The sequence below is a fragment of the Dendropsophus ebraccatus genome, chromosome 8 (genome assembly GCF_027789765.1).
Source record: "Dendropsophus ebraccatus isolate aDenEbr1 chromosome 8, aDenEbr1.pat, whole genome shotgun sequence".
In the NCBI taxonomy this organism is placed as follows: Eukaryota; Metazoa; Chordata; class Amphibia; order Anura; family Hylidae; genus Dendropsophus; species Dendropsophus ebraccatus.
The window spans coordinates 22270883-22298186 of NC_091461.1; the positions used below are offsets into that span (position 1 = coordinate 22270883).

Here is a 27304-nt window from a genome sequence, read left to right on the forward strand (position 1 = left end):
GGTGGTCTAACCAATGGGAACCCCCAATATCTAAGGAAAGGGGATGGGTTCCCATCAGTCAGTCCATCACTGGTGACGAAGTGTGTCTGCCCAAATAACCTGTGACCATAGGGATCATTGCAGAAAAACATAATTCTATAGAACAGTGTATATTGGTCTGGTTGTTTCCTAGAAATTCTGTCTACGGGAATGTCAGTCCATGAAACAGACCTTTACTTGGGACTGTAGGTAGAGATGAGCGAACCTGCCAAGGTTCAGGTTCGTATAAACCTGAACTCTCGGCTTCTGACTGCCGCTGTCTCCTCGCTACGCGAACAGGGTGGGTACAGCAGGAGGACCGCCTGGAAAACTGGGATACAGCCATAGTCATAGGCTGTATCCCAGTTTTCCAGGCGGTCCTCCGGCTGTATCCACCCTCTCTACGGAGCGGGCAGACAGGGGCAGTCAGAAGCCGAGAGTTCAGGTCTCTAACTGTAGGCTATATGGCCTGTGTAGTCTTGTACAGGTTCTCTATTATTGCTGCTTCCAACATGGCTGCTGGAGTAAAGCTCCAAAGGTCACCAAAGGTTGTGTACAATACTATATGGACCTGCAAAGGATAAATTCATTGTAGATTGCATAGCATCTTAGCTTATTGTGACAGATGTTGACTAGCCCTCTACTAGTAGGCTTGTCTTGTCTCGGTAATGCATACCTGGTACACTATAAACACAGAGGAAAAAGAATATAGTACAACTTTGTGGACCTTACATACTGGCAGCCTGCTAAGGGACCTGGGGAAGAAGAGGTGCCCCAGGTTAGCCCAATCTATGTACAAGAACCACCATGTTAATAAAGTTGAAGAAGGGTAATAAGCGCTGTTCCTTGTTGGCATGAAACAGCACTAGCTGAAGGGCCCACTTTGATCTTGACCACTATTCCAGCCCTATTGTGACACAGAGGTTTACTGTGCTGTATGGCGCTGCAAAAAAAACAACGTATACAAAGATCAATGACAAACATTGTCAAGCTTAGTAATATTGATGGAAGTACAGAAACTATGGAAGATGCTTCTACTTGGCACAATTACAAATCTTCTGCTTCGTTTTCCAATCTACCATTAGGAAATATGGTGCGTACCATAGGAACCAATGCGGTTCAACCTTCCATTCTGCAAATAAAGGTTAAAGCAAAAATGTGTCGCTGGTTCCCATAGCCAACATTGCAGAGTTATGAGCTGGAGGCTTCCTCCGTGTTCCCACCTTACCAGCAGTATAGTCAGAGGTTACAATTGGCAGGCTGCACTTAATCTGCAGTCACTTGAGGGCCCGGAGCTTTGTAAGTAGAAGTCTTGCAATTTCACACTTTTTGCCTTTTAGTGAATCATCATGTCTTTGGTTACAGCTCTGTTGTATTTCTTATGGCACAAGTAGTGACTATCGGTATCTACAAGCCACAGCGTTTACATTCTTTACCACGTAGAAGCCAATGGTTAGCGGAGGAATGACGAGGGTGCGGCCAGGTCGTAGTGGGCGGGGCTTTAGGTCAGGGAGTGTTCCGTCATCAATCATTACAAGATGCTGTCCATTCAACTGAACTGACCTGCGGAGGAGAAAACCATAAGTGAGCTCAACCATGTGGGATATCATATGTCATTGTAGTGTCTAAGTTATCTAGAAAAATACTGGAGACAAAAAGAATGAACTGTCTGAGGATCAGGATCAGGCAGCTGATCCACATTGTTTCTGATCCTGCATATTATGGCCATGTCAATCCAACATTATCACATACCCACACATGCACCATTTCGGCAACCATCAAACTACAGTATATAGATACGAAAGCAATTACGAACAGTCACAGAATATTTACAAATGCAATTACTATGGCATTAACAACTTTTAATAACAATTTATCTTCTCATCTATATCTCATCTCATCTAATGCCTATAGTTTAAAAGAAAAAATCCTCACTTGTCGTCCGCCAAACAAGCAACTTATCTGTGCGTGTAAAGAAACACCTAGAAGCATTCAGTGACCTACTCATTGCGGGGAGGTGTGTGTGTGGGGGGATTGCACACTCATTCTCAGGTTTGGTGGGCCCTAGTGTTGGATCCACAGAGATCAGTTTGTTATTATGTATCTTAGCTTGTTGTAGCTTAATGTATATATACTAAGTATCTCTTGATCTTTTTGGTTCTAATCTAATACTTTCACTGTCATTATGACGGACAGGTACATATTGTGCTATACATAATGCCAGTTATAAAGTTGTATGATACAGATTATAATACACTCTCCATTTGTTATATATTTATGAAACTTACACTAATTCCAGAGTAATGTTGAATTTTTGTTTACTTTTCTTCAATAAAGATATATATATATATATATATATATATATATATATATATATATATTTATTTATAATATTTTTATCCCTGGTCCTGACACAGTTACATCTCACTAGCCCTGCTGCATGCAGATACTCAGCCTCCCCTGATGTCTATACTTTTCCATATTAGCATTAGGGCAGGGAATAAGGAATGCGCAGCCCTCCTGTTGTTGCAAAACCGCAATTTCACATCTATATATCATCACCACTTCTCATACCACCCCGATAAGTTACAGTAATAGTACCAGTAAGTACAGTACACTTGTTGTTACCAGCTACTGTGTATTACCACTAGAGAGAGCTATTGCAATTGTACAGAATCCTAATAGTTTACAATGTAGTCACCATCTACAGGGAATTCGTATTATGTCTTCTCTTATCAATGTCTGATCAATGATTTTATTTTGGAGGTGAGGAGCAGGGCACGCTGTGGTATCAGAAAAGCTGCATCAACCTCTATTTATAAGAGCTGTGTTACTGTTACTGGAAATCAACCACATAATACATAATGGTCAGTAATTTGAGTTTGCTCTATGTAATGCTAAATGTGTCCAACTGGATGTTGCAACCACTGGATGTCGCATGTCTTACCCCCCTTTAGTTTCATAGAGACCGAGGCCTGGGATTGGTGTTGCCGAGGGTCTAAGACCCCAATGTTCCCTACAACGATGCAGCTTTCTGACTAAAGCTAGAAAAAGCTCATGATGGCTCAGAAGCCCCTACCACAAAACCTTTATAATCTTTTTAATGTCGACCTCCACAACTGAATAAATAAGTTTCACTATCCGTATAGTATCCTTATAATTTAGAAGACACATATGTAGCCCACTTTGACTATATATATATATATATATATATATATACACACAATTTACACATTCAGTAATCAAACAAGGTCCTATTAAAAGTGGTTTTCTATTTTTATAGGAATAAAGCTTAATCATAGTATAAAAGAAACATTCTATAACTTTTGAATATATTTTATGTTTTAATTCCTTAGCATTTTCAAGATAAGTTTTTGCTGTGAGTGAATGAGAAGACTTGCAGCAAGCCAATAAATCGTTACGTTCTAAGAGAAGTAGATACAACTGTATGTACATGGGAAAAGTGTTAATCAGTTGGGGTCTCGCTGCTAAGAAAACCACCTATCAGGAGAACATGCTGGGAGAATGAGCGGTAGCCCATTTTTACTAAGGGTATGTTCACATCTCGTTTTTGGCCGACGGCCACATGACGGCTACATTTACTTGAATAAGCAGGACGGAGTCATTATGTGACTGCTCATTTGCCGGATGTACCCTGCTTTGGTGCACGACTCAAAAGCGTGGTGATCTCCATCTATGCAGCATCTTTATAGTCTATAGGGCTGCTGGACAGAGATGATTGGCAGTGGGGAAGTGAAACGCAATACCACATGCTCCTTCCTACTTGTTCTTCAGATTGTCTCCGCAGTGAGGGAAAAAACTTTTGACATGTCCCAGTTCACCTCTTTTTATACTGTGCTCTATGTGTAACCACTATGCAGTAAGCTCCTAGGGTGGTGAAGGCTACAGACTTTTTGTCATATATTTCTATATATATACGGATGTTGGGCTCTGGTGCTGCTGCTATCCACTTCCTGGTCTTAGTCTTAGGACATGGACACAAGGAAGTGCCCCCTAAGCCAATCAGTGTCTGTGGTGGTTCAGTGCTTTCACACGTGATTGGCTAAGAAGGTAATTCCTTGTAAGGAGACCAGGAAGTACTAAGCAATGGGGCTGGGCAGAGTCAGAGCAGTAGCAGCAGGAGATCAGGGAAGGTGAGTACACATTGTTTAATTTAATTTAATACAAGTGATAATACTGGCAGAAACTGCTTTGTACATCTTTTATTTTTCGATTTAAACTTTTTCTATTTTTTATTTACTGTGTATAAAAAAGTTTTCTCTATATTTGTGGATAAAACACCGTTCAAAATGCAGGGGAATTATCTGCTTCCCTCTGCAGGACGGTATGCAGTGACAATGACAATGACAAAGCTGCGTGTTACAGTCCTCTTTGAGGAAACCGCAAATGATTTTGGATCCAATGGCGTTGTCTGCGCTGTTTACTTATTAAAGGCCGGTCCACATGGTTGTGGTCTCCGCCGACTTCTCCTGTACACGGTTTGGGAGCTGTGTATAACTGTTTTGTACAATAAAAAGATCACATTACCATAGCTGGCAAAAGTGTTTAACACAAAATCCAAACATGTCCAAACCTCTTTAAGATTAAGAACATTTGTTTGGAAATCTTGGAATCTCAATTTTCTACCAATCTTTACAGAAGAGTTAAATGTTTGGGTTTCTATCCAGAGGTCTGGATGAAGTACTAAATCTCAGGACATTAATCTAAGCCAGGGCTGACACGCTAAACACTACATAATATTTCTTGCGTTCCGTCTGCTTTCTTCTCTCTTCCCTCTTCCCCTTTTAAGAGGGTCGTGGGTAGAATTTAGCATTGTAAAAGCTGTGGCTTTGAGAGAATTCTTCAAGATTTAACAACTGTCTGTATTTAAAATGCTCTCGTAGCTTATTAAAAATGCAGCTAGTAGCAAAACTACCAGAAATCGGCCAAATATTTAAGGAATTTAACGGGACTAAGACGAACAGCAATTCTCATCAAAGTCCAAGCCGCTTTTTATGGGGCATACTGTAAAGTTAAGTTGGATGTATTGTCAGAATTGACAAAATTCTGTTTATTTGTCTGTATTGTTAGTAGCCACCGGAGTGGGATGGATGGTGAAGTGATCGACTACGGGAAAACCCAACATAAAGGACACTATTACGGGAGGAAGATAATACTCTAAACCACTATTCACCTGTTCTGGGAATTGGACTTTACTGTAATATTGTATCCTGTGATGAAATGTTACAGAAAGAGCAAGGATAGGACCGACCTAAAGGAAGACTATGAGTTGTTTTATTCTGCCTAAGCCACATCTTCCTATTCTTGTATAAAGTGAGATCTATCAATCAGATGTCTGAGACTGCCTGGGTGACTAGCTAGTTCTCAAACCTATGATTTCTCTGATATGCCAGAGTGGATCATTGTTTGCTTGAGTCTGTCCGTGTTTCATGCTGCCCGTGGTTTGAGCAGCGAGAAACAACTGGAGGCTTCTCTTTAGAACACCAAGGGGGGCATACTCGTACTCCAGTCTTAAATAAAGCCCCACCCCCATTCACCCGACGTATTACTGTACAAACTGGCACGCCAGTAAAACCGTAAGGACCTGTTCCTGTCACACCAGAGCAGGTGAATATTTGTGATGATTTACGGTTGTTTGCAAATGTAAACCATGATAAATGGGGCGCGAATGGAGGCCAGGCCTCCTACATGCCTTGCTGCTCCCCCTCGCCCACCCATCAGGTAATCGGGGCTTATACCATGAAAAAGGCACCGTTTTTTGTGCAAAAATTTGCACCTTTTCCCTAGCGTATGGCAGGGGTGCAAATTATATCTTTGCCCCCCAGAGTTACTGTACATTCTGTACTATACTCCAGAGCTGCACTCACTATTCTGCTGATAGAGTCACTGGGTACATACATTACATTACTTATCCTGTACTGATCCTGAGTTACATCCTGTATTATACTCCAGAGCCGCACTCACTATTCTGCTGGTGGGGTCACTGTGTACATAATTTACATTACTTATCCTCTAATGATCCTGAATGACAATCTTTTTACTTCAGAGGTGCAATTAAAATTCTTCCAGTCATTATTGGAAATGGGCAATATCCATCTGGACAAATAGACATGACAGAGTTCTGTCACTGGACATTGACAGTGCAAGATGCTCTACCACAGAACCCTACATCTGATGCGCGCCTCTATCCCAGGGCATGCAGCTATTGCCTACACAAATCCAATATAATAAATATGGCTAATAACACTGCAGTGCATTGTTTCATATTGGTTTATAATGTCGGGAAATGCCCGGCTCCATGTAAAACTGACTTTATTACACGAGTCTATGCTGAGACAGAATTACAATGTTTCTGGGCTCCTGCTATGATTTGCTGGAAAACAGACGTGGCGACTGTGATGCACTTGTTTACATTTTACTAAGCAGCCAGTTTACTGGCACCATAAATCCAAGGAAGCTCTTAAGTACACAGTCTCGGATCTGGGAGGTCTGCATTTTTCTATTCCACCAGGTTTATTCATAGGTAACGTTTGAGTCAAGTGTGTGAGGCTTACGAGAGCTGTCATGGCAACCCGCACATTGAAACTCTCCTTACTGGATAAACCAAAGTGTTCACACCTGCTGTCATGTTTCAACTGAGTTTAATGTTTCCCCTGCTATTGTTATTCTCCATGACACCCGTGAGTAATAAAATCTATTATCCATGAAATTCCTGCACTTAATCTGGCGGTATGGAGAAGAATAGAACAATGGGTAAGACCTTGAAGCTTGGAGAAGTTCCATATGGTTGTATGGTAGAGATGAAAAAGGAAGAACAACCGGCTCGCCATGGAAATCTAAGGAGGTGGACAATAGAAAAACTAGGGGGGATAAATCAGGTACCTGCCACAGGCACAGCCTGGTAACTAGAGATGAGCGACCTTACAGTAAATTCAGCCGAACCCAAACCAGAACCTTCAGCCATTGACTAACACTGCCTGATGAAGACTGATACTCATAGGGCTCCAAGGGCTCCAAGGACGTTTCCAGGCTGCAGACTAAAACAATCAATGGCCAAAGGTTTGGGTTAAGGTGAATTCACTGTAAGTTGGCTCATCTCAAATCTCTTATCTAAAATGGTAGGTTCTGAATATATATCTTTTTTTTTTTTTTTTTTTTTTGCTTACAAAAGCATGTCATGGCAAATTTATAAAACAGAAGAAAGTATTACATCATGAGGAACACTTATGCCAGGAGAAGGAGCATGTGGACTCTGATGAAGGGCCTCCTCCAACAACAGATAGGAAATTAAGTACATAAGTTTGAACATTTAGCCAGCAGAAAATGTCGATATGTACCTTAGCAAGACATATCCCCCGAACGCCAACGATGAACACAGGGGGTCACGAGTATGAACATTGCCTTGTCCTCGCATCCACATTAAACAAACATACTAAAAGACAGAACAACAAAAAGTACAACAGAAAAAAAAAAAAAAGGAAGGGGGAAGGGGGAGATACTCCGAGTCGAAACAAAAGGAAAGCTGAGGAAAGGGGATGAAGTTAGGGTAGCCAGACACCCATTCTGAATATATATCTTGTCTTGAACTTACTTTGACTGTATTCCCTCTGTTCCATATGGCTGTAGAAGATACTGATGGACAATCTTATCCCTCAACGTTCCGGCCAACTTGATTTTTTTTCTTGATCGATGTAAGTTGATGATGTACAGGGTAATGGATCCTCGCACATAATTATGGCTAATATAGGATATAAAAGGAGAGGGAATAAGAAAGGAGTTGCTAAAAGTTTGGATTGATGTGAATGCAAACCTCAGCCAGTTGGGGTTTTTTTTGGCAAACGCCCGAAATAGTGTCAGCATCATGGCAGAAACAAAAAGTAGGACGAAGCACATGAATTCAGGGTAGACCAAAATTCCTTGCGGATGACTCTCCCGGCCAAACAGAAGGCACATGGGATAAAAGCCTATGCATTTAACTTGACCAACTGGTGTTAGGGGAAGGTCTCTATGAGGGGCAGTGATCAGTAAACACTAAGCAAACTTTACCCCTTAAGGACGGGGCTCATTTTAGTTTTTGCGTTTTCGGTTTTTCCTCCTTGTGTTTAAAAGGCCATAGCACTTGCATTTTTCCACCTAGAAACCCGCATGAGCCCTTATTTTTTGCGTCACTAATTGTACTTTGCAATGACAGGCTGAATTTTTGCATTTGGTACACTACGAAACCAGAAAAAAATTCAAAGTGTGGTGAAATAAAAAAAAAAAAGGCATTTCTTTTATTTGGGGGAACTGTGTTTTTACGCCATTCACCCTGGGGTAAAACTGACTTGTTATATATGTTCCTCAAGTCGTTACGATTAAAACGATATATAACATGTATAACTTATATTGTATCTGATGGCCTATAAAAAATTCAAACCATTGTTAACAAATATACGTTCCTTAAAATCGCTCCATTCCCAGGCTTATAGCGCTTTTATCCTTTGGTCTATGGGGCTGTGTCAGGAGTCATTTTTTGCGCCATGACGTGTTCTTTCTATCGGTACCTTGATTGCGCATATACGACTTTTTGATCGCTTTTTATTAAATTTTTTCTGGATTTGATGCGACCAAAAATGCACAATTTTGCACTTTGGGATTTTTTTGCGCTGACGCCGTTCACCGTGCGAGATCAGTAATGTGATTAATTAATAGTTCGGGCGATTACGCACGCGGCGATAGCAAACATGTTTATTTATTTATTTATTTATTTGTTTACTTTTATTTAAAACCTGGGAAAAGGGGGGTGATTCAGACTTTTATTAGGGGAGGGGGCTTTTTACTATAAACAACACTTTTTATATTTTTTTACACATATACTAGAAGCCCCCCTGGGGGACTTCTAGTATATACACTTTGATCTCTCATTGAGATCTTTGCTGTATAGATATACAGCAAAGATCAATGAGATAGGCACTCGTTTGCTTTCGGCTGCTGCAGCCGGAAGTAAACGAGTGCCGAGCCGGGGACGGCGCCATCTTGGACGAGTCCCCGGCCGGCATCAGACAGGGACAACGTCCCGGAGGAGCGATCTTCCCCACTAGACACCAGCTGACACCAGCTGACAAGCTGCCTCCGATTAGCTAATTAGTGGGCACGGCGCGGCACCCGGGACCGCGGCGCTTCAAAGCGGGGTTGCCGCGCGGCCCCGCTTTGAAGTGCTAATGAGGACATATGACGTACGGGTACGTCATATGTCCTTAAGAGGTTAAGCACACTCGGCTTCATCCAAATCCAAGCATGTGGCATCTGATTAGCAGTGGCTGCTGAAGTTGGATGCAGCCCTAGGGAGTCCTTATGTAGTTACAGCTAAGCTGTTAGGTCTTATGCCTGGCAGAACAGCACAGAAGCTGCTAGGAAGCTGTCTGTTTCAAGCTAAATTTTGAAAAGGAGGCATAAATATAAATTAATAAAACCAAAGACAATTAAAAAAAAGGTAAAAAGTAAAGAAAATCAGTGAGTTTGTTAATGTCATGAATATCCAGTAACTTACTTATGGTGGCTGGTACAATGTGCATAGATCCGCAATTTGTCACGTATGACCTTCCCTGGACGAGGCTTTCTCTGTATACCAGCTACATGCACTGCTAATACTTTTGGACCCACAAGTTTCTTGAAAACAAGTGACAGCCAGTAATCCTGAAACACAGAAAACTGAGCTTCAATGAACATAATGACTGCACTAGGGGCTTCGATGGGAATAAATCCTATTACATACAATGAACACTATTATTCTTATTAATAATGAACATAATTTTATAATTATTATTATTATTATTATTATTATTATTATTATTACCTTCCATCCTTAACATGTAGGGTCACCCGCTTAAACTTAAATTTTTTAAATTATTGATTATAACTAGGGATGGGGTGAAACTGCCGAGGTTCGGGTTCGTATGAACCCGAACGCTCAGCATCAGATTCTCGCTGTCTGTCCGCTCCGTGCAGCGGGTAGATACAGCGGGAGGACCGCCTGGAAAACTGGGATACAGCCTATGGCTATGGCTGTATCCCAGTTTTCCAGGCGGACCTCCCGCTGTATCCACCCTCTCCATGGAGCGGCCAGACAGCGGGAATCATTTCCGAGAGTTCGGGTTCGTACGAACCTGAACCGAACTTGGTTCGGACCATCCCTAATTATAACTTTTCATTTACCATTAAACACAAATTTACAGTTTATAAATAATCTACATAAATTCATTACATTGTTTATCTTGTACTGATCCTATATTACAGCCTGTATTATACTGCATTCACTATTCTCCTAACACAGTCACTGTGCACATACTGTATATTACATTACATACTGTATCTTGATCTTGAGTTACAGTCTGGATTGGACTTCAGAGCACCACTCATAATTCTGCTGGTCGTGATTGAAAATAGTTAAGAGTTTTGTTGTTAAACTTAAAACTTCCGACTTCACCTCTAATTTTAGGTCACATGACTTCATAATTTACAATTTTTACAACTTGAAATTTTCATCAAGATGCACATCTAGGTAAATGTTATTTTCTTCCCATAGGAGGAGAGGGATAAGCTGCTGCCAGAATTCTCTTGACAACTCTTATCTTCCTTATCAATCCTTGTTTTTCTAGGCAGAGTACACACTAAAATCAATGAAACCTACTGAGTTTTACCCTGATAGGCTCCTCAGACCACAGGTTTTGTGAACAAATGTAGAACTAGAGGAAGATTCAGCTGAATGTGGCAACTACCCACTCTAGGAGACCAAGGGCCCTAGTGCCCAGTGTTAGTAATAAGAGAAACAGATTGTTGATCTCAGGGAGACCAGCCAAACGATAACACTGCTGGCTGCTAGCAAAAGAGATCAATGCAGTGAACTCCTAGGTGCATTGCCCCCTGGGAAACATGAATATGCAAAAGAAGAGCCCGTGGAGCCTCATTGAAGATTCTTGAAACACAGGGGACTTGGTTTTTCCCATGTCATTACATTGACTCATAGGGCCACTTAATATAGTGGTTTTGGTGATTTCCTTATATGCTGGGTCCTTCCCGGAGGGATATCTGGCTAGTCCTGTGTTTCGAGACTCTTTAATGAGGCTCCACGGGCTCCTATTTTGCATATTCATGTTTCTCAGGGGGCAATGCATCTAGGATTTCACTGCATTGAGCGCTTTTGCTAGCAGCCGGCAGTGTTATCGTTTGGCTGGTCTCCCTGAGATCAGCGATCTGTTTCTCTTATGGCTTTACTAGGCATTGCTCCCACCTAGCCAGAACCCTGCTCCACACTGATGAGGGGCAACACCCCGAAACAGCTGTATGTTGATGGATACCTGGCCTTGGTTTTTCCCTTGTCATTACATTGACTTATAGGGCCACTTAATATGGTGCTTTTGGTGGTTTCCTTGGCTGGGTCCTTCCTGGAGGGATATCTGGCTAGTCCTGTGTTTCGAGACTCTTCAATGAGGCTCCCGGACTCTTCTTTTGCATATCAGTGTTAGTAATGTCACTGATCTGGACCCGTAGTACAGTATTACAGGCTTATTTGATGCCGTTCGTCACTAGATCTGGCTCTGAGAACAATGTTTGTCGTAAAGCTATTATTAGCGATTGGAGCTCTGGAACCTGGATCCCATTAGTGACTAATGAGTAACTGTGTCTGATTGTTCTTTTTATTGCAGCAAGTGCAGGCGAAACAGCTGGCTTAAAGGAATACTATGTGAATCATTAGTAGAAATTCAGCACATGATTTCCTTGTGCTTGTTAAGTTAAACTTCTATTCCCTGGTGTTAATACGCTCATGATTATTTATCCCTGTGAACATTAGGTCACACATTCACTTTTAAAGGCTTTCTATATATCGGCGTGCCGGCTCTATAGAGAGATCTGTACCATATGACAAAGTCCATTATAGACACATTTTGGTGACATAGTGTGTTAGGAATTCTAATGGGCCCACTGAAGTCCAAGCCTTGGTTGTTACAACTTCCTTTGCAACTGAGTGGGACAACCTGTCTGCAATTCCTCTATGCAGTGGAGCTACATTGTTGGCATTCAGAATAAAGGAGAATTAACCATAGAATATTATAAAAATCACACTTTTGTCCTGAGAGTCAATACCTGGCACCAAAGTACATTGGGGAAAATAAGTATTTGATACACCACCAATTTTGCAAGTTTCCCCACCGACAAAGAATGGAGAAGTGTGTAACTGTAACGGCACGTGGTCATGTCCGTTATGCTCTACCTACTGCAGGTCTGTCCGGTGGTCATCTGCTTTTTCTTAGCATGCTTCTTTTGGTAGCTTCTCCTGTTCTGAACTGGCCTCCTGGAGGATTGGGGTCCCTATAGTGCCAGGCATGTGACTGTTCACCTGTATTTATAGCTCAGCCCAAAGGTTCAGGAAAATTCCAGGCTATTCACCTGAGGATATATATAGCCACAACCTCCACACCTCTGTACTCAGTTGTGTGTGTCAGTCAGCCAACCACATGTCAGGATATGGGACCGGCACAACAAAAGACAGGTCTAGCCCTGATGCTGGCACCCGCCCCGCTTTCCCTGCCTAATTGCCTCAACAGCCCTAACAGGAGCGGACAACTGGCCAACGGTCCCTTATCCTATATAGGTGAACATGGAGCAAAGACAAGACAAACACAACACAATATAACAGAGTCAGAGGTCCAAGTCAGCAACAAGAGGGCGGTGCAGTACAAAATGTAATCCAAGAGAATAGTCAAAGTCCAAAAAGTCAAAAGTCAGAATACTGTACCAAATACACAAATGCAGGGAATGCTAGGTCAAGACACACTAGTAAACTAGACTCTATCGCAGGCAAGGAACACCTGAATGGGGGGAATACTTATAGGGCTTGGAGTCCCAGCCCCAGCGGTGATTGGGTCTGAGACTCCAGCCCCAGGACATATACTACAGTTTAACTGGTGGTGCTGGCCGTCAATCATGAAACATAGAGAAGCTGTGCCGACCTGGACATGTACTGGCGTGTGCCCTGAAGGATATTTCATGATGGCATTTTGGGTTACTATTGGTAATCTTTCAGATTGTGGTCCCAGCTTTCTTCAGGTCATTGACCAGGCCATCCTGTGTAGTTCTGGACTAATTCCTGACCTTTTTCAAAATCATCCTTATCCCATGAGGCAACATCCTGCATGGTGCAGCAGATCAAAGAAATAATTACACCAAAAGTTGTTGCTTCTGATCAAGCTGCCTGTCTATTGTCCTGTAGCTCATCCCAGCCTTGTGCAGGTCTACAATTTGGTCCCTGGTGTACTTAAGGCGGCTTTTTCAACTTAGTCATGGTGGAGAAGTTGGAGTGTGAGTGATTGAGTGTGTGGACAGGTGTTTTTTATACAGGTAACAAGTTGAAACTAGTGCAATAAATACAGGTAATGAGTGCAGAGTAGGATGTTCTTTAAAAAAAAAAAAAACAGGTCTGTGAGAGACAGAATTTTTGCTGGTTGGTAGATGATCAAATACTTGTTTATGCACTAAAATGAAAATTATTTAACACTCATACAATGTGATTTTTTTTTCAAACTTGTTTTTATTAATTATACAAAATAAGGGGAAAGAGAAGGAAGGGGATGCACTGAAATAGGTATAAGGGTTCTGGAGAATAGACAGTAATAGTCCATGATAGTTCCATCTTGGTAGATTCCAGTGGTAGATTGCAGACAAGCTTTTAAGAGTGGACTAAAGTCTTCAAAGTATTATTGATGGAAGGGCTTTCCAGAATAGTTATGAGGTCCTCTGCTTTAAAGGGGTACTCCAGCGGGGGGGCACTTTTTTGCTGAGACCGGGAGGAGGTGACCGAGGGAAAAGACGTCCACTCACCTCCCCGGTCCCAGCGGCGGGTCCCGCATCGCGGTGCCCGGTTCCCATCGGTTTTCGGGTGTCTGACGCAGGCCCGAGACGTGACGTCTCAGGTCCCCTTAGCCCCTCAGAGAAGGAAGCGGGATCCGTTTCAAGTCCGCTCAGATCCCGCATCTGTCACTAAGTGGCTGAGCGGACCTGAGACGTATCGTCTCGGGCCAGCGTCAGACACCCGAAAGCGGCCGGGCACCGGAGCGCCGCGATGGGACCGGGGTGGTGAGTGGACGTCTTTTCCCTCGGCAACCTCCTCCCCAGTCCCAACAAAAAAGTCCTCCCCCCCGCTGGAGTACCCCTTTAAACTGCATGTTAAAACTTGGATAAAAAGGGAAGAGGGTAGTGAGACACACGGATGCTGACAGCAATAAGAGGGAAGAGGAGGCTAGTAAAGTTTGGAATAGTTTTAGCTAAAAGGGTCGTTCACTATTATATTCTGTTCTAAGAACCATGTAGTTACATTGAAGCAATGTCTAATACGGTCTTCTGGATTTTTTTCAACAGATTCTGTCTCTCACAGGTGAAAGTTACCTACAATCAAAATTACACACCACTTCTTTGTAGAAAAACTTGCAAAATCGGCATTGTATCAAATACTTAATTCCCCCACTGTACATTGTTCAGTTTGATCTTTGCTGAGGTCCACTTGTTTGATCTTTGTATGCTAATGTTGAAAGTCTTTTTCAACCATCTTGAAAATTCAGGTTATCTCAAGATCAAGAGTTATCCCCTGTCTACAATATAATAAATTTGTGGTTGAGCTGTGGAGGGCTGAACGCTGAGAGCTCCAACGATCCCAAGAATGGAGATCTGTTCTCAAGATCAGCAGGGATGGGGGTCCTAGCATTTAGACTGGTCAGCTAGTTATCCCTACCCTGTGGGTTGGCAATTACTTTTAATCTTGGGATAACTTCTTTGGGAAGACATTCACAACACCATCATATAGTTTAGATGGTGGGCCGGTCTCACCAACATTGATGGGTTACATTTTTCTTTTTGTGTATGACCACCTTAAAGTGTCACAAGTAAGACTTTTGACGCGTCATAGAGACATTTTGATCAGTCAAGGTCTAGGTGCTGAGACCCCCACTAATCACTTAAACAAATTGGAAGAATTGCTCAGCTAAGTTCTTTTTCCCTCATGTCTGCTGGAGATGGTTTCTATAGAAAGTCTATGCAGGCCATCTCATGCAGTGAGCAGAGAAATGGTGAGAGAAGTCTTTAGCTGAGGACATACTTTACATTTTCAGCTGTTTTTTTTATTATAGCAAGAGTTAATATTTGATGGAATTGGAATTTTTTTCTACAAGACTGGAAAACTCACTTAGATCATTAAGGACATCTACAATGTTGAACCCCCCAATGGTTGATATGAATTATAACGCAGATGGCACTGGGTGCTAATTAATAGTTATAGTAGAAGCATCACATCCTTGTTTTTATTCCCTTATATAACGATTCTCTTCCTTTACATGCTATCTAGAGGCGTAACTACTAACCTTGGCAGTAGAGTTTGATGGGGCCCAGTATTAGACCCGTATTATTAAAGAAATGTGATATCTGGGGTCTCATTTAGAATGAAGCACCATGACCCTGCATCTCCAGGTCACACCACTGATCACGTCTATTTAGTTATAAGCCCTGACATGAAAATTCACAGATCATACAGATAATTATGAAAGTTTTAGAACCACAGGGATTTACAGATTAACTTTTGACCCCATTTTAACAACAGAAGTGAAAATTCTGACAATAAAAATGAAAATGAGAAACAGACTGAGAAGAGGAATTTTGATATTAGAAAAACATAAAAAAAAAAAGCAGACACCACATCTCAACACTGGGGGTAAGAATAGACTGGGCTCAAGAAAGAGGTGGGCACTGTGCCTAACATGAGTTATTTTGAGTGGCAATAGAGATATTGTGGACGGCATGGGGAAGACTGTGGCTGGCATAAAGACATTGAGAGTAATATAGGTTGGTGTGGTGCCACTGTGTGATCAGGGAGAGCATAGATTCTCTAATGGGAGCATTGTAGGAGGCATTGGTTGAATTGTGGCTGGAAGTAGGTATTGAGGCCATTTTGGATTTTATAAGGCAGGAGAAACAACAAGCATAGACTGTTGCCTTGTGGTTGACATGGGTCATTCTGGGGGGCTTTGTGGCTAGCATGAAAGTCTTTGTGGCTATCATGGAAACCTTTAAGTTCCATGTAGCACAAACTCTTGAATGGCTATTTTTTCAGTACAGAGATTTTAAGTTGAGTCGGTTTCCCACATGCAGTAAAACACATACAGCCAAAACCATGCCTCCTAGTGTTCACTGGTGGTGATGTTTTCTTTCCAGTGTGCCACAGTGCTCTCTGCTGCCATCTCTGTCCATGTCAGGAACTGTCCAGAGCAGGAAAGGTTTTCTATGGGGATTTGCTGCTGCTCTGGACAGTTCCTGACATGGACAGAGGTGGCAGCAGAGAGCACTGTGCCAGACTAAGAATACACCACTTCCTTTCAAGAGTATAGATTTCAAAATGAGGGGGATGGGTTAATGTTGGAAGCATCACGCGCAAGTGAAACAACACTGGTACGCAATGTCCAATAGCTGCCCAATGTTGCTGCAACATTAGGCCCCTACTGGACATCACATGCTGTCTCACGACATACACTCATCCCCTCATCTTGGATAGTATACTTGTGAGACAACCAATGGGAGCAATATTGAGATAGATATATCTGTAATTAAGTATATCACCATCCATGTAATACAATGGCATGATCAGTCTGAGTGCCTCTCCATTCAGGTTCAAAGGAGGATGTTTCATCAAAGAAGCCCACTGTATAATGACCATATAACCTAATATTGCACATTGAAAAATCACTTCAAAAAACCCTACTGTCACTTCCTTCCGGTAAGAACAGCACGTGTCATCAACACTGTAGAATTTTCAATGCTGGCAACGCGACACACAATGTTTTATGTTATAAAAACAGTAGTTCTTGTCAACACATAAATCAGACGAAATGTCTACATTGTATTACACAACCCAGTTTATTGTGTTCCCTTCTTACAACCACATGTGCACTGAAGCTTTCTAATGGCAAAAGTATGAAAGGAGAATGTGTACGTTACAGTCCTCCCTGCGAGCAGCAGCCTGGATTAATAAAGGGAAGAAGCCGGCACTGAATGACAGTGGACTCCAGCCACCGGATAATCGCCGAGATCGGTGAACCACAAATATTCTGCCGAGACATCACACTCCTCTACTAATACAACTGCATCTCATTTTACTAGGAAATGTATAATTCTACCGGCCAAAATGTTAATGCCTGTGAGCATAAGAAATTACATGAGCGTTTCCTATGAATATTATATGATAATAGCCAAGCTCTAGGATAAGGCTACAGAGGACTACAAAGCAAAAAAGTTTTCCATAGGTAAATATGCAGCTGCAAATCCGCCCCTACATTGTGCAGTTTGCAGCATAAATGCACAGGACAGGACAATTTCTGCATCGATTTACTGCAAATTTTTATGTGCATGTGGACAAATTTACCCTAGCTGGTTCAAAACTACAACTCCCAGCCTGCCCTGACAGTCTGTAGACTAAAGTTAAAGGGGTATTCTAGCAAAAAACACACACACTTATTTATTTATTTATTCTTTAATAATGTTATATTACCAAGTTGTATAACTTTATTATGTAAGAAAATAAATATTTGCATATATATGTTGCAGTGAAATGATAGTATCAGGGATTTGATCAAATCCCGGGAAATGATAAAATGACCGCGCCGTTCCATCATTTCCCTAGGAAATTAATCAAATCACTGACTGAAATGAACTCTATAATTTCCCCCTGCGATGTAGAATTGCTTACCGTATAGCCTCTCCACCGTATCCCCCAGCTTGTCCGCTCTGCTCCCCGTTTGCCTCCGCTGCCTCTCTGCTCCCATTTCTTCTCATTTGCCCTTCTATGTGCCTCCCGCTCCCCGGCCTGTCCGCTCCACTCCCCGTCCGTCCCCGCCGCTGGGAGGTGTGCCGATTTGCTCTCCGTCTACCCCACCCTGAAACATGCCTCCTGCTCCCCCAGCCCATACGCTCTTCTCGCCGTCTGCTCCGCTGCCATATGCCTGCCGAAGAGGCGTGCTGCTCTGCACCCCTATCCGCCCCATATGCCTGCCGGGGAGGTGTGCCGCTCCAACCCCCCCCCCCGTTCGCCTCCGCCGCCGTATACCTGCCGGGAGTTCCCGTCCGGCCCCCCTGCCGCCATATGCCTTCTGGGGAGGTGTGCCGCTCTGCTCCCCCATCCGCCTCTGCCGCCAAAAGTTCCGTCATTTCCCTGAAAGGGGTCAGTGATTTGATCAAATTCCTAGCGAAATGATGGAACGGCGCGCTCTTTCCATCATTTCCCAGGATTTGATCAAATCCCTGGATTCTATCGTTTCACTGCAACATATATTTGCATATCGGAATACCCCTTTAACCCTATGACTTTGTTACCTGATACTTTAGTTGCTTCTACTGGATAGATTGACTTTGCAAAAATAAATACTTTTTTAGGTGTATAGGTGTTTTCTGACAGCCTGCACCCCCTCACTCCCCAGGCAAGCAGGAAAGAGGAAACCAGCAAAGCAGATGATACAGACCTGGAACCTGCAGATTACGCACATTTCTGGCTGCACCACAATAGCAGACATCTACAAGTGACTAAGGATTTGTATTAGCATGTGTTAAGAAGCAGGTCAAGGAAATATGCAAAACCGCCATCATGTGGATTTGTAAGCCACAAAAATCTTAAGGAAGTAAAATCATGCTGTAACATCTGGCTGCTGTGGAATATTACTGCAGAAGCCAAAAGGCAAAAAATCTGCGGGATAACATATGCTTAAAGTGCACCTGTCATTAAACTCTGGGGCCGCTCTATGTTTCCTCTAATAATTTGTTCTAATAGATGAATGTAGAGGATAGAAGAAGAAGGACCCTGCCTAATTTACCTCTTCAGGGACATCACATGAATCCTTTTCAAAGGGTTATCTAATAAAGAAGGCTACAGTTCATGTGCTGCCCGAGTGGTCTCCATTCTAGTGGACTGAAGATGTCCTTGTGTTACATAGACAATATCTAAATTGTGGCCAAGTGAGCTATATTTCCCTTGCAGTGACACGTGAAAAGTTATTATTTGGGTGTCGAGCTCTCCACTGATCGGCAGGAGGAGGGAGGTGAAGTGTGCCACTGAGCGCTTCTCTTCCCATCTCAGTCACAAGGTACTACACATGATGGGCTCCCTAGACATTATGTGCAGCAAGAAGCAAGACAGGGAATTCATAGTTGTGCTCTTCTCCTGCATCTTTCTGGTGATCTGTGGTGGTCCAAACATCCAGACCCTGACCATTTAAAACCTTTGACATGTCAAACCTTTCATTAAAGGAGGTAGAAGGATGGCACTCCGCTGGTAGGTGGTGCTCATGGTGGATAAATCCAGTAATGGGTAGTACGGAAGAACCTGGCACTCACCAAAGTCAATTTGCTAGTTTATTCCCAATGCAACATGCATGGGCATTAATCAGAGGCGTTTCGGCCAATGGTGGCCTTCATCAGCTCAGCGAGTTCTTCCGTTCAAACCTTTTATTAAAGTGACAGGGACCCTTGAACTGGGTAGAAAACTTGGTTGGATTATTTGTGCTTCTGCTACATGTCCTATAGGTAAAGAGATTACACTGTAGGGTTACTCTACTCTTCGGCTGGCTTCACACGAGTGTATTTCAGATGTATATATACGCACTGTAATACAAACGTCAGGTCAGAGATGTGTATACACTTCTGAAATATCACCAAAAGTGTGACCCTGGTTTTAAGTGAAGAAATAAGTGTCAAGCCCAACTATACAGCACTGAAGAAACTATAGAAAGAATAATAATAATCACAATACTAGTGCTAATAATCATTATTGTAGAATGATCATTGTAATTTCCCTCCGGCATAGATAAGACATCTCTATTCCAGGGAAAGAAGTGAAGGGATGAGTCTTACATGTCACCAGCTCGACAAGCAGCCTGTTTGATACAGCGGTGACTGATTTTCTAGTTCAGGTTCCACATCTGTCAACAGTCAGCTGACCTTGCACAAAGGCGACATGTGGAAAAGTCTTCATCAGGGACAGGAATAAGAGGCTCAGATTTCCCATCGCTGTTACCCAGCACAGGTATGTTCCACTGCTTTCATCTTCCTGATAGCTCCCACGGGAAAATCCCAGTCGCTACACCTAGTCAGGTCAAAGTCTGGCCTTGCTGTTCCTTTCAGTCCCTGCAGCTTTTAAATTGTTTAACAATTTTCACCTGTCCGTAACTGTTGTGCACCATGGGACGCCATTTGCCTGAATAGAAGTAACTGTTTTGAGAGCGCTACTTAAAAGAACATTAAGTAAAGTGGCTTTGAACATTGAAAATAAATCACTGTAGAACTGTTTTGGTTGGAGTTGTGCAGTCCTCCGGGTCACACTCACCAAGCTCAATTTCCAGCAATCCAAAAAGAACAAAAAGCTGGAGGAGGGTTCTCAAAGTGAATTAGAGGCACATTAGACCTGTTTGACGTCAGGTTCATATTGTGTTTAAGCCTTCTATCGGAGGTATACAGTACATCAACAGTATTTCCTGATATTTAACCCCCTTACCCCAACAGGGGGCTCTGACATGCTACTGTACAGGTGTATGCTTTCTATAGAGCCCCATTGTAAAAAAAGAAAAAAAAGTAGTATACCACATGGCACACGTATATGTTTTAACCAGTCACCTCTCCACTTAATAATGCAATTGACTATACTATTTTATACAGTAAAAAAAAAAAGGGTATGCTGATGTATACATCCTTGTCATGGCAAAAGAACACTCATTGCTTTAGGGCCCTATTCCACTGGACGATTATCGTTCGCATAATCGTTAACGATTAACGATCTCAAACGACAGCTATCGCGAACGACCTGAAAATGTTCACTCATTTCCATGGAACAATAATCGTTACTTATGATCGTATTTGCGATTGTTTTTTCTTCGCTATTTCTTCGCTTTTGCGTTCGTATCTACTGCGAACGACCGAACGACGTCTTATTCAATGCAAACGATTTGCGAACGTTTTGCGAACGAGCAACGATAAAAATAGGTCCAGGTCTTATAAAGCGATCAATGATTTCTCGTTCGGCCGTTAATCGTTAACTGCTATTCAACCGAACGATTATCGTTTAGATTCAAACGATTTAACGATAATCTGAACGATAATCGTCCGGTGGAATAGGGCCCTTAGTCAATAGTGGCTGCAAAGGAAAAAGTCCATCCTGGTAGTATTTACTCATATCTACCATGTAGGTATGGTATTACACCACGTAGTTATGATATTGCACCATTATTCAAGGTCTGTGCCCAACCACTGAAGGAAGAGGTTGCACATTGGAGAAGCTCCATAACAATGGCCTGTTATAGTCCTGCTCTTAGCTATTTTACTTATTCTTACCATTCTTAGGGCTCTATTACATGGGACGATTATCTTGCGAAAAATCGTTATATTCGAATTTAAACGATAATCGCTTTGTGTAATTGCAGGCTACGATCGAAAAATCATTCATGTGTAATTTAGATCTGACCCTAAAATCATTGTTAATCGTTCGCTAATCGTCCGCTGTAATTCCACATTCGTTTGCTCAAGTTCTGCATTTCTTCACTAATCGTTCAGTGTAATTGCACATTGTTCATTGTTTTGCTGGGATCAAAAGGAGTAAACGATCATAGTAACGACTGCAATAAAGATTGTAGTAACAATTGTAACTAATGACCGTCGTTCTGTGTAATATTGTGAACGATTTCAGGTTAACGATAAACAATCTTGTGTACAATCGTTTATCGTTAGTCGTTAATCGTTACAAATCGCTCCGTGTAATAGGACCCTTACTCTGATGTGCTGCACTATTCCAAGTCCACGGACATAGTTACAGGAACCACATATATGGACTCTGCACACAGTCTAGTTACCGGTCGGCACACAGCTCTTCCAGCCTTCTCACCCTGCTGGAGACCACTAATGCGATGGCCCAACAGCTATGTCCCTCATCAGACATCAAGTACAGGAGTCCCCTTCAATTTACTATACTAGACTGCATTACTTTGGCAACATCTATCATTGTGGCCTCCGGCTGCGTCAGGATGGGCTAAAGGCCTGTAACATTGCTTGCCACTTTTCCTTAAGGGGGAGGTAGAGAAACAGAGACTGGGGGGAGAGACTTCCACTAGTGGCATGCACTGACTGTTGTGTGCATGTCCGGACTGTAAGGAACAGGCTGACTAGATGGATTTTGCAGTCAATCAGCTGACTGCAAACACAGAGAAGCATCTCAGACCGGAGCTGTGTGGGGGCCAACAATACAATATTGCCTACACTGCCACTGCAGTAATTAAGTGAATTAAATACACAAGGGAACGCAATATGCTCCTGTATACTGCCCCACATGGCACAGTATAAATAGGGCCAGTGAGTTGCCGCTTAGCGGCATGCATCATGTATAATAGCTTAATTTGCCCTAATTGCCTTGTGTTGTAGCATATTGGCAATATTATTTTCTCGCAGATACATATATGCTACAGTCTACTTATTGGTATCCAAATACAATTTATTGTCATTCTTACTCCCCTGATGACACTACTGCAATAAGTTGCAGAAACACGTTGGGAGACTAAAGTGCAATACATATGAATACACATGGCATAGCAGTGATGACTAAAACTGTACCTACAGTATAGATGCCTGACTGTACTAGGAGCGATGCATTCCAGATGTGCATGAGCTCCCTTTTTTATTAAATTGTTATAATATGATTTTGGTGTTAGGAACACTATTTATTGGTGGATCTTAAATAACCAGAATAAAAGTTTTTTGTTTGCGATTTGACTTGCGGGAATAGAATTCTACTGGCACGTATCCTTCTATTATATGTACTAATGTTCCACAGTCAATCAGCTGACCAGCACTAACAGCATGATCATAAGTTGAATAGAAACTCGAGTTACAATGACCCAGGAGAGACACGACCATAGCTTAAGGTCATCACAATGTGGGAGATAACTCTATACGACTAGGGTCGGAAGCCAAGTACCCCTACTCAAACAAGATAAATATGTTTTAACACTTCACAGGAATGCATCCCCATCTTAGGCATGTGTAATGCATCCCGCCACCAACAGCCATAAGTCTAAAGACAATGCTCACGAGAAAAAAAATATTTTACATAGGTTAAGTAGGTGGTTGTTTGTTTTTATGTAGAAGTGAGTATTGTCTTACAATATTTCACACTAAGCTACTCAAGCATACACACAAGTGTTAACCAAAGGGTTTGAAAAGTTTTTCGTTCATTGACTTAGGCTGACATAAGCAATAAAAAATGTTATACTCACCTGCCCCAATTTCCCACAACATCGGTCCTGTTGATGTTCAGTCCCAGATGAGCAAAACTTCCGGCTTCTTTCTCGCCATACAGAAAGTGTCACCTCAGCCAATCACTGACCTCAGCAGTAGCTGAGCGGACACTTACTTACACATGATGAAGGTGGCAAGTGATGCCCAAGTGGGAAAAGATACAAATGTGAATCGGTAGCAAGGCAGGTGAGTATAACTTTTTTTTTATTTCAGTCTAGAATTCTGTTAAGCTGGACAACCCCTTTAACTGCATGCTGGCCCCCAGGAAAAGCAGCTGATTTAGTTTTGTAAATATAAGAAAGCAAAATTTTAAAAGCAGCAGTGGCTATCTCAGGGGAAAACAACATAAAATAAATCAAAATCAGAAGAAAATAGAAAAAAGTTAAGCAAAAGATATGCAAAGTTTTTTAGATTTTTATATAAATTTTAGAATTTTTTCATCAACATGCACTAATAAACCAAGCTGGTTATGGGAATGTAGCAGTGGACGGCACAGACCATAAATATCCTGAATTGTGGATAACCCAGCAGGAAGCAAGTGCTCACTACTCAGAGTCTTCACTTTTTGACCTGAGGTCTCACCACAAAATATCTGTTGACATTTTTGGTAACAAACTTTCATCCCGCAATACTTCATTAGCCGTAGCTGTTGATTTATTTTGCTAAGATGAAGCATCACACTTTGCCTCATGTTTTCCTAACATTTCACTTTCAGAGGTATAACACTCTCCATCTGCTTTCAACATGTTCCCTCTGACATTAACTAATGTCTCCTATTAGTAGTTAAAGAGACCAATCTGGCGAGAGACGTTTCCAAGCAGAGTTCAAACAGGCCACGAGGAGAAGCACATTCTACACCATTTTCCTAAAACTGTCTGTCTATTGTTAAGCCAGAGTCCTAGGGAGCACATAAAAGAAACACCAGGCTAACTCATCTCTCTTAATTCCGATATAACAAAATAAATGTACTCTAGGGATTCTTACTTTTGAGACATATTTTAGGAAAAGTGTGCAGGGAATTGCTTACAATCCCACTCCCTAATATACTCGATCTGAAGGAACAGCAGATGTCATCAAGTTTCTGCTGAAGAAATTCAATACTGTACAAGCTTCCCCCTTCTGACTATGGGTTGGGGCTACACTGTGGAATAGTCTATAGTAAGCTATAAACTAATGGCTGAAATCTACCATTGTAGGGGGAGACAGTTCACTGTAATACCTCTGTAAGTTCTGTACAAAGGGCAATAAACTATGAAGGCTTGTGTCAAGTAATGTAGTTCCGAATAAATGAGGTGCGGAAACAATAGGCTGTGAGCCAGCATAGGTGGCACGAGTGGCCTGGGGAAGTTAAAAGTATAGGTAGAACTGGAAATGGAGGTGGGGCTAGCAGCAGAGGTGGGGCTTTTTGGTTAGTGTCATATTTGTGGACATGGACATGTGAAGTTATGTAAATAGTCTGTGGTAAGGTGTTGCATGATTTATTTTACTGTGTATTTGAGCTAGTCCTATCTGTTATCAGAAAAGCATATGCTTGAGGTCTTCCTGTTTGCTATGATAGGGTCATATTTATACCTAAAGGGATGTGCTGTTAGGACAACTAGGTCTTAGCTGATGTAGTACAAAGAATAAACATATTTCAAATGTTTAAGAAAATGTCCTGTTTGAGAGATGTAGACTGTCTAGTCCCCTGTGTGCCTGCATTGTTCAGGAAGTACTTGCAGTACTGCAATCTATAGGAAGTACTGGCAGTTGATTTCCACTGTCCCTGCACTGTTCTGAGAGGAAACCAAGAAGTAATCAGGTCCATGGGGGAGAAAAACAGTACAGGGGTGTAGATTACTAAAAACAGCAATTATCCTTTACATATATTTGTATGTGGTACACATCTAATTTTACCAACTTTGCTTCATGGGATAGTCTTGGGTCCTAAGCATGCTAAATATATATAAAGAGAGCCTGTGCCTCTTAACAACAGGCAGGTCTAATCTAGACAAGTGTATGTGATTTCCAACACCCATCCCTGCGAATCTCAAGTGAGCGGCAATGCATACAGTACTTTATGCTTCATTGCTCAGCGTACAAAACAGGAAGTCCCTGTTTCTGTACATTTATTCTATGGCTCATGGACCCATCCCATTAGAATTGGCTGAATTCCTGGCTACAGTGTCCTGTACCCAGGAACAGGAAGTCAGTAACAAAATGTACACTAGATAGGACATTGGGCTGGAGACAACATAGCAGACAGTGTGCATCCAAAGAAAAGCATTAAAGAGTGAAAGATAGTACCCCAGAAAGGTAGTAAAATAACTTAATTTAGCAATGTACGTTCATTTCTTAGATACCAAAAAATATGCTTCATTGTCAGATGACCCCTTTAAGTCTCAAGCCACTGAAAACTGTTTGAATAGGGCAAGGTAACTGTTCCATACAGCATATACTATCCTAAAGCTGTTCAATAACCATCTAAATGTCTAAGATACAACCAACTTTTCTCAGCTGAATAAACTATAAAAAAAATTATGTTTTTACTTTTTGTATTTTTGGGGATACATGGATGACTGTAAACGACATATATACTTTCCATAAAAAGCCTTACAATGGCTTATTTCTTTCATTGTGTCCCTAACTGCCAGATTTAATCCACGATTTAAACAGTACCAGATTAGGATGGAATTCTGATCCAACCTTTCTTTTAACCATGACAAGTTTTTTTATTTTTATTTTCCAGGTACCTTTGTTAGGTCATAAGAATTTTATAAATACTAGAAATGTATCGGTAATCGATTCTGCCGGTTGGTTTTCCAAAGGAACTAAATCCAAAAACTAGTTCTTGGCTGTCTCCAATGTGGCATATAATGTAGAGAATCCCTAGGGATACTGTTCATAGACTCATCTATTAAAAATTTTTCTCCCCTCTAACCTAAGATTTAGAATCATTGGAATGTTTTAGTATTTCCATTAAGCCATGTTCACACAACATATGTTTAGCATAAATCACGGCCGTTGTTGCAATTTGCAACGACAGCCGTAAATTATGCTAAACATACGTTGTATTTCAATAAATGGAAACCCGTCCGGAGCGAATACACATAGTATACGCTCCATCCAGGACTCCATCCGGCCGCACAAAAAACTCCGGCCGCACGCTCCATTGTGTGCAGCGGTGGATTGGGATGCGGACGCACACAGGTGAATTCACCAGAAATGTGCTGTAATGTGAGTGAAGTGTAACCATCATCCCAACATCATTTATCATGTGTACTGGGAATATGCTGAGATACATTGGCAATTATTTTTTCTTTATGTGCTGAACTGCGTCTTTATGTAAGGTTTTCAAATGTTTCCTTCTGTCTTGTTTTCGCAGGTTTTTAGATGTGCAGATGATTATTGATGATTCATAATGATTTGAGTTGCTAAATCTTTTCTATGCCATTAAAGCTCACTTTGCACCTATCCCCCACATACGGATAGCTACTGTGATTTATATAGGCTTACATTTCTTAAGAAAAGATATTTTTTACATCCAAAGTAACCATCCTTACAAATTAGCCATGTGTGCCTAAAATTACCCTTCATCCATGGTTCTTCCAACCATCTCGGTAGTATGTGCTGATCTGTTGTCTACATTTGTCCCAACTTCTAAAGTTTAGGCACTTGTAATCAAATATTGAGGACAGTTGGGGAATTTACTAAAAACTTTCTAATACTTAGAGTCCTTTTACTCAGCCCGATTAATGGTAATAATGAGCGTTCCTAGTAATCGGCCTGCAAAAAAGAGTGACCAGCAAACACTGATTCATCGGTTCTTTGAATATTTTGTGCAGCTATATTATTTATCGTTATCCCTGTCTAAACAAGGGGGGTGGGGGGGTCACATTGAGCCAACTGTGGTATCCCACCACGGGTGTTGCTCGTAGTTACA

The 27304-nt window shown here is 41.8% G+C and overlaps 1 protein-coding gene across 2 annotated transcripts in view; it reads right to left on the reverse strand.

Annotated features, from left to right (window-relative positions):
- HPSE2 (heparanase 2 (inactive)) overlaps positions 1-27304 on the reverse strand; it is a 200190-nt gene that overhangs the window by 3565 nt on the left and 169321 nt on the right. The window contains exons 10-12 of one of the 2 annotated variants that reach the window (XR_011364225.1): positions 9569-9714; positions 7631-7777; positions 1247-1581 (exon numbers count right to left, since the gene is read on the reverse strand). Coding sequence is in view for 1 of the 2 variants with exons in the window: in XM_069979991.1 (XP_069836092.1) it covers positions 1416-1581; positions 7631-7777; positions 9569-9714 (459 nt within the window). In the remaining variant the exon portion in view is untranslated. Of the gene's footprint in view, positions 1-379; positions 1582-7630; positions 7778-9568; positions 9715-27304 lie in introns of those variants that run through there. The other variant, XM_069979991.1, reaches the window with a different exon arrangement.